The sequence below is a fragment of the Vombatus ursinus genome, unplaced genomic scaffold, assembly GCF_900497805.2.
Source record: "Vombatus ursinus unplaced genomic scaffold, bare-nosed wombat genome assembly UNPS02014177.1, whole genome shotgun sequence".
Lineage (NCBI taxonomy): Eukaryota > Metazoa > Chordata > Mammalia > Diprotodontia > Vombatidae > Vombatus > Vombatus ursinus.
The window spans coordinates 474,467-482,339 of record NW_020953955.1 but is presented as its reverse complement, the minus strand read 5'-3'; the positions used below and the strand labels follow the sequence as shown (position 1 = coordinate 482,339).

The following is a 7,873-nucleotide window of genomic DNA, read 5'->3' as shown; positions in this document are numbered from 1 at the left end:
CAGTCCGCTCCTGCTTGACTGGATCTTATATTTAGAGCTGGAAGGGACCTTGGAGAACACCCGGTCTAAGGCCGCCCCTCCCCCATTTTAGAGTTGAGGAAATCGAGATCCAGAGAGAAGTGACCTGTCCAAAGTGACCCAGGGGAGTAAACAACAGGGCTAGGATTTGAACCTGGGTCCGCCGACTCCGCCTCTTCAGTAAAAGACAGTGCAGCTCACGCGGCTGACCCTCAATTATACAAAAATGATGGCCAAATCTGGGCACATACCCTCCCTTGCCCTGGTGGGCTTGTCCACGGTGCCGTTTCACGGGGAAGGGAGTGCCTGGTGGGGCGGGGGTGGGGGGCTTGGCCTTTTCTTTTGGGGTGATCTGTAATGTCTGGACACCATCCTGGATGATGTCTGCGTGAGGAGGCGGAGAGGGGCTCTGTATTTGGAGTCAGGAGATGGGAAGCCTCTTCACCCCCTCGAGTTTCTGCATCTGTGAAATGGGTATCTGGATGTTGCGCTTCCCAGCGGACAGTAGCTCTTCAAGGGCTGAGGATGTCTTTTGCCCTTCCTTGTATCCCCAGTGCTTAGCCTGATACCCAGTAGGAGATTAATAAATGCTTGTGTGGCAGAGGTAAGGGGGCGACCGCAACGGCGGTGGGTTCTCCTCCATCCTGTGCCGGCCTCCGAGCACGGTCGGTTTCTGGGCCCGTGCCCTCCCGCCCACGTGGAGCAGCAGCCGGGAGCCCCGCCCCCGTCAGGCCCTCCGTGACGTCACAAAGGGCTCTGCACTAAGGCTCTCCCGCCTCTGGCCCCCTATCTCCTCTCCTTCCGCTCGCCTTCCGTCTCTATGGTCACGGCCCCTGTCTTCCTAGAGCGGACGCGGGCCCCGCCCGCCCCTGCCCGGGGCAGGACTTCCTGTTTCCCCGGAAGTGGCCCAGGACTTTGACCGCCGCGGTCCCACGCTTCACCTAGGTGAGTCCGTGTTATTACCGGGGCGCCTGTGGATGCCGGGCCGGGAGTCTATGGGGGAACCCCAAAAGTTCGGGTCTCCTGCGTGTGCCCTTCGTCCCCAAACGGCCCCTTCGCTTGGGGGGCGGGGCGGGTACGGGAGGAGGCAGCAATGTCATGACACCGGCCGTGACCCCTGACCGGCTGCTACCGTAATGTCTGACCCTTGACCCTCATTCCTTGACCAACCGACTGGTCAGGTCGGTGAACCTCATGGTGAGCCTCCACTCCGTAACTAACTCCTGATTGTAACCCTTGACCTCCGTTCACCTCCGACCCTGTCCCCGACGCAAAGATCCAAGCGAGGCCCCCTTTAGAAGTTGTTTGACCTCCCTGTTTGTTCTTAGGATCGTGAGTCAGCGGCCGGAAGGGACCTCAGAGGCCATCGGGTACAGATGAGGAAACTGAGGCCCGCCGAGGCCAAGTGACGTGCCCAGGAACGCTCCGAATTTGAACCCAGGACTTTGGCTTGGAGATCCATTCCTTTGTCCAGGGAACCTCGATAACTGGAGCGGGTCAGAGCTGGTAGGGACTTCAGAAACCGGCCAGTCCAACCCTTTCCTTTTACAGATGAGCAAAACGGAGGCCCAAAGAGTGGAAATGCCTCTACACTTACCAGCTGAGGCAAATCATTTCTGCTCTGGGCCTCAGTTTCCAGATCTGTCAGTGCTTGTATTGACAGGTGTTCTTTATCGGGGTATATGAATTTGTTTTTCGAAAATGTTTTGATAACTGTACATTATAATGATTTCTTTGGTAATCCTGTGTGTTTTATTTTATGCATTTGCAAACATTCTGAGCATCAGCTTCACCAAACTGACCCCCCCCTTCTCCCCCAAGGAGTCCATGATACCAAACAGGTATGGTGAATCCAAGGCTGGGTGTGGTGACCGAGAAGTCCTGCCTCAGACAAATACTGCCTTTGAGATCCTGGGCAACTCACTTAATTTTTTAGTGCTCTAGGCTAGTGGTGTCGAACTCAAATAGGGATTGTGACTTTGCAATGATTGATTTAGAAAACCGCAAATTAACATTGTCTGTGTTGTATTTTTATTTATTTTGTTAAACATTTCCCCAGTTACCTTTTAATCTGGTTCAGGGCATAAGTTTGACACCTAAGCTCTAGAAAGTTCTCTAAGATTATAAATTATAAAGAAAATGCTGAGGACTGGTGGGGGGGTGGGGGTCCCTGATGCAGGAATTCCATATCACAGCAGTAAAATCACTGTTCTTTAACCTGACACTACCTCTGTACCCCACAGGGTGGTGATGCGGTTCCAATGAGATAATGGTTGTGAAGTGCATTAGAAATGGAACCCAGTAAGCATTTATTAAGTTCCAGCCCCTGGAAAGCAAGCTTCACAAATGTCAGCTCTTACTGTGGCTGCCTAATGTCACACAGCCCTTTAATGGGGAAGTCTGTGTTCCTTGAATTTTAAAGGCTCGAAAGGATGGGGTCATGTAAGGAAGGAGCTCAGGGCCGTTATGCTGGAGTTCTTCAGGTTTGCTGGGCAGTCTTGGTCAGAAATGCTAGCACTAAATCATCAAACAGAAAATGACCGGGTCGCAGTCAGTCAGTCAAGTATTAGGAATACAAGGCACCAGCACGTTTAGACCAGCCCCTTCATTTTATAGATGAAAAGCTGAGACCTGGAGAGAAGTGAGATTGACTGTTCCATCTAATCCCCAGGATACTTAACGACAACTGCAACCCGCATTTGTACCCAGTGGCGCTTGTTCACAATTCTCCATCACCTCCCATTTCTGTGCCTTTTGTCTGTAATGCTTCCTCCCCCACCCCCATCCCCACCTCCATATCTCCATCCTTTGGTTTCTCTGGCTTCCTTCAAGACTCAGAATCCTGCTTTTTATAGGAGACCTGTCATGGTTCCCCTCACCCCTCTAGCTGCTTCGCTCTGAGATTATCCCCAATTTACCCCGTATATACCTTGTCTTCACATAATTGTTTGCATATTGCCTCCCTCATTAGATCGTAAGGTCCTCAAGAGCCAGAACCGTTCTTTTGTTTTTCTCAGTGCACGTAGCTTCATGCCTGGCAGGTAGTAACTGCTTAATAAATGTTTTGTGACTTAACTTGATAGCACCTATTAGAGCTTGTGCTCTACTGGTATACCTTTGAGAACTCGAGGGTCTCAGTGCCCAGAGGCATCGAAGGAAGACTTAAGGTCTCCACGAAATCATTCACCAAGTAGTAGTAGGAACCCAGTGACAGACTGCCTGGGGAGGAAAAGGCCCGTCCTGCTCAATGAGAATGGCTTATATTCCTTTGTTGACCATGGAATAATGACCTTTTCAGCTGTATCTGAAGATTATCTCCTGTGGCATGAAGGGATTGAATAGAGTTGGTGGAGGGAATTCATCAATGAAATACCAAATTTCCTTCTGCTGGTGTGTGGCAGTGGTGTCAATTACATTGTAATCTGGTTCCTGGGGGATTTTGACCCTTGTTTCTCACAGACCGTGCTAGAAAATTATAGGCTCTGGTAAGTCCCTCGGGTTTGGAAAGATGGGCTTATGTCACATGTCTCCTTGTTGATTAACTTGTCAGAAGGCAGCCCAGTTAGGTTGATGGTGAGTCATCACTGAAGGTTGGCCAGAAGTTTTCTAGATGTGGCAACTTGTGCAGCCATCTACTTAAGGCAAGAAGTTAATGAGATCTGCCTGGTTAGGGTAGTAGTACCCATATTGATGAAATTATGGCTCTGTTCACTAATAATAGTAATAATTACACAGTAGCTCCCCTTTTTTGTAGTGTTTGACCACTCATAAAGACGTTCCACTTTTAGAACCTGGTTACAAGCATGACCTGAAGAGGTTAAATTATATGCCAGGAAGGGCCAAGGTTGTGATTAGAACCCAGGACCTCGGACTCTGAGTGAACCATATTCTTCATGTTGCATCAATTTCTAGCTGGCTTTAAACTGGGGTAGAAGATGGAGGGAAATGGGTCATTAAAGATGGGGAACAAAGAAGACCACCATCAGATCTTGGGGTGAGATCCCCTAAAGGGTGAATGGGTGCTGACAAGTTCTATCTGCCTTCCTCCCACCACCCCAGGACCAAGGAAGCCAGGAACCATTGTGGTGTGAGGGACTGTGATGGATCCAGTTAGGGCCCAACAGCTGGCAGCTGAGCTGGAGGTAGAGATGATGGCCGACATGTACAACAGGTACTGAGAGAGATCTCTTCCCCAACACAAATCAGGCTCACCTGGCTCATATGAGTATTTGCTAGATTGCAGGAACAAACCATGGTATTCCCTTGTGTGCTCCCATAAGAAGAAAGAAATCTGTCTGATGCATGGTGCAATGAGAGGCAGATTGTTCGTTGCTTCTCAGTGACCCAGTCTGTAGGGAGGGTATACCCTTTTATACCCTTCTCCCTTCCATCTCTGTATCTGGTCACGGGCTTGTTTTAGCTTCAATGTGAATAAATCCTAGTTGGAATAAACACACAAAACATGAGTCACATCCCCCCAGATACAATTGGAAATATGTTCAGAATAAAAGCTTTGCAAATCAGCAGAAGCATATACAATTGGGTATATATGCAGATGTGTTAACTCTTTTTAAAGTCCCAGTTGGTTGAAAACATCATAGACTATAAGCGTTTCTTAGAGTCTAAGGTAGTGCCACAATGTTGGGTTTGGGCGAAAGGGAAGGAAAGAATGAGATAGAAATCAGGGTGTGTGTGGCCAGGGGTGGGGTGGGGTTGGTCGAGTGAGGGGGTATGACTGTTGGTTTTTGGTTGGGTGAGAGTTCAGGGTTGAAACTTTGCCCCATTGAGTGGGCTCTACTTACTGTGTGCTCAGTTCTGTGTCCCTGCCAGAGGCTAAATGGAATTGTTGATGGGGCCTCCACCAAGTGGAGTGGGGGCTCTCGAGGTGTTGCAGGTTGTTGAATGGACTGTGACTTTTCCCAGGATGACCAGTGCATGCCACCGGAAGTGTGTCCCTCCCCATTACAAGGAAGCTGAGCTTTCCAAAGGTGAATCCGTGTGTCTGGATCGATGTGTCTCCAAGTACTTGGACATCCATGAGCGAATGGGCAAAAAGCTGACAGAGCTGTCCATGCAGGATGAAGAGTTGATGAAGAGGATGCAGCAGGGCTCAGGGCCAGTATGAAGGCCCTCAGAGACAGTGAGCACCCAGCCCTGGTCTGCAACCCTAACTCTTTTGCACTTGTCAATAAAAGTATTGGTGACTATATGTTCTGTTTGTGAGGAATGAGTTATTTCTACTATCCTTATCCTACTGTATCCTACTATCCTGGAGCCCGGGGTTCGTTGGGAATGTGGTGTTGATCGGTCGGACTGTGACATAGTCTCTTATAGGATATTGACCAGGGACTGAATATGTTTGAGAGCGTGGTGGGGCCTCAGCAGCCGCCTTTGTACCATTGTCTTGAGGCATCTAGGAACAGTGAAATGTTTCTGGAATGTGATCACCAGGTAATTGTGGGGTCAATAAAATGGAAGAGCTGATTTGGAGAGAAGAATGTATAGAGTTTGGATTGCAAGGGTTTCCTATGCATTCCATTTCTTTTTCCACTGTAATGGATGGGAGGAGGCACTGGGGTACAGGTTTCTGTCAGCAGATGGCGCTATCAGCTCATCCAGAGCTTGGGCTTATTTAGGTCTGGGAGAATCTGGGAGAAGTGGGAGAATGGATATATTTCTCCCAGGATCGTTGAGGTTTTAAAGATCTGACTAGCTTCTCTGCTTAGCATAGGATGGTGACATGATATGTCTTTCCACTGGGTTGCTTCTTTATGTGATATCTCTCGGGCAATTAATACATTTAAAGATTCTGATTACTTATTCTGGAGTAGATACAAAAATAAGTAAGATTCATAGGATTAGGACTGCCAGAGACTTACTCTATTCAAACCTGCCCATTATAGAGATATAGTTTAGGTCTACAAAGGGGAAATGACTTGCCCCAGGTTACACTGGAAGTAAGTGTCGAGAACCAAGATGAAAACCTGTAAATCTCTAACATCAAACGGACAGCACCAGTTATCCCTGAGACCACAGCTCTCGTGCTCAGGGAGCTTAGACTCTGCTAGAGGAGAAAAAACTAAGAAGCAATTGTACTGAAATAGTCCGTGGATACTGCCCTGAGTGATGGAAACAAAATGCGATTGCAATGTGGAAGAGTGAGCCACCGCAAATGTTACATGGTTCTCCCTGATGGGGGTCCAGGTTGGCCCTCAGTACTGTTATTGCTGGGGTGCTTTGGAATATGACCCACCTGGAAGAGCAGAAGAGTAATAATAATAGCCCATGGGTCATACACATACATATCTCTTCTGGCATAGCCAGCTTCTGGGCTGACTCCAGGGAAATTCCTGTTTTAGAAAGGTGGGTTAGGTTGCTACTTTCTCTGGTTGATGGTGTGAGAAAAGATCTGTTTGCTTTGCACCAGTAACCCTAACCTAGCACCTAGCACTGGCAGGCACCCTGTGATACTTCCAATATTAATTATATTGAAAAGTTTAAAGGATGATGGGAAGGAAAGAGATTCAAGGGCTGAAAATGATATTTCCTTGGTTCACGGGAGAAGAGTATCCCCTCACCCCGTAACAATTCCTGCATGAAGGCCACCTTCCCCATCTGAGACCACTTTATTTTGCAAATGGGTGGAGCAGACTGTTGGCTTTTTTCTTGGGGGCCCAGAACTTAGACTCATTCTGGGGTGTGCTCTGAATGGGTGAACGGTTTGGAACTAGAGGGAAGGTCACATGGCAGTGAAAGGGGAACTAAGAGGGCAGAGAAGCATCTGAATGGCTAATGAGCTCCAGGTCTCCTGGGGTAGGCTGGGAGGGCTGTGTGTATTCAGTATCAATTCTCTAAGGTCCGATTGGTCAAATGTGGGGGATTGGGGCCGGTCCGGGCTCCCTGACATCATTTTCAGAGGTGGGCTGAGGCAAGGGTTAGTACTCCCATCGACATGTTGACTACCGCTTCGCCCGGCTTGGACAGGATCTCTAAAAAGGCAAGGTAGTTCTGCTGGCCTCTTCAGGGAGGGACAGCCTGGCTGGAGGACCGAGGCAGAGCGCAGGGAGACGGCCAAGGGGGCGTTGGAGGCGAGCCTCCAACTTTGGAACGACCCGACTGAAAAGAAGTGACGCGAAGGTGAGTGCTGGGGTGGGCTGCTGGCGCTGAGAGGTAGGTGCATAGGCGGCTCCGATGTGTACCCCCCCCTCCCCGCCCACCAGGCGGCAGGACGACCCCGCCTTCTTTGCCCTAGTGGTCGGTCTCACCTCCTCCTTTTGTCCTGTCTTTTCCGTCTCGCACTGGCAAGTCAGGAGATCTGGGTTCGAATTTTGTCTGCTGCTTGCCTGAGCTGTGTGACTTTGGGCAAGTCCCGGACCCTCTCTGGGTTTGGTTGCTCCAGGTGACATGAGGGTGGGGGAAGGGAGGTGGTAGGGTGGGGGGGGGAGTGGGCCCCTTCCACCATCGGCGGCTGCCTCTTTTCTCCCATTTCTCCACCTTCCCTCTCCTCTCCCACCTCTGCCCTTTTAGCCCTCCCTGGGCTGCTGTGTCCTCTCACCAGGACCTGTCCTGCCTGGTCAGCTCTGTCCCAGGCCAGCCTTCTGCTGCTCCCCCACCCCCACCCCTGTCCCCGCCCCGCCCCGCCCCATACTGTCCTGTCCCTCCCGGCCCCGCACTGGTGGCCCCGACTGGGGGAGTTTTCCTTTTCTGCTCGATTTCTCCGCCTTGCAAACACACAGAGACACACAGACACACAGACACACAGACACAGACACACACAGACACACAGACACACAGACACACAGACACAGACACACACACACACACACACACACACACACACACACACACACACACA

General features: G+C 50.1%; 2 protein-coding genes across 2 annotated transcripts in view; both read left to right on the top strand.

Moving 5' to 3' along the window:
• Nucleotides 1–897: 897 nt before the first annotated feature.
• On the top strand, nt 898–5,227 carry TIMM10 (translocase of inner mitochondrial membrane 10). Its single transcript, XM_027860249.1, has 4 exons — nt 898–963; nt 1,347–1,524; nt 4,078–4,189; nt 4,942–5,227. The coding sequence occupies exons 3-4, from the start codon at nt 4,119–4,121 to the stop codon at nt 5,141–5,143; spliced, it is 273 nt and encodes a 90-aa protein (XP_027716050.1). The 5' UTR covers nt 898–963; nt 1,347–1,524; nt 4,078–4,118; the 3' UTR covers nt 5,144–5,227.
• A 1,475-nt stretch (nt 5,228–6,702) lies between these two features.
• Nucleotides 6,703–7,873, top strand: part of SLC43A1 (solute carrier family 43 member 1) — a 22,453-nt gene continuing 21,282 nt past the window's right edge. The window contains exon 1 of the mRNA XM_027860335.1: nt 6,703–7,155. The gene's annotated coding sequence lies outside the window, so the exon portion shown is untranslated. The remainder of the gene's footprint in view (nt 7,156–7,873) is intronic.

What these genes read in the sequence shown, in the direction of transcription:
- TIMM10 (XM_027860249.1), top strand. Translation starts at nt 4,119, where the DNA reads ATGGATCCAGTTAGGGCCCAACAGCTGGCAGCTGAGCTGGAGGTAGAG. An exon ending in ATGGCCGACATGTACAACAG is followed by an intron (nt 4,190 to 4,941) that starts GTACTGAGAGAG and finishes GACTTTTCCCAG; the next exon opens with GATGACCAGTGCATGCCACC.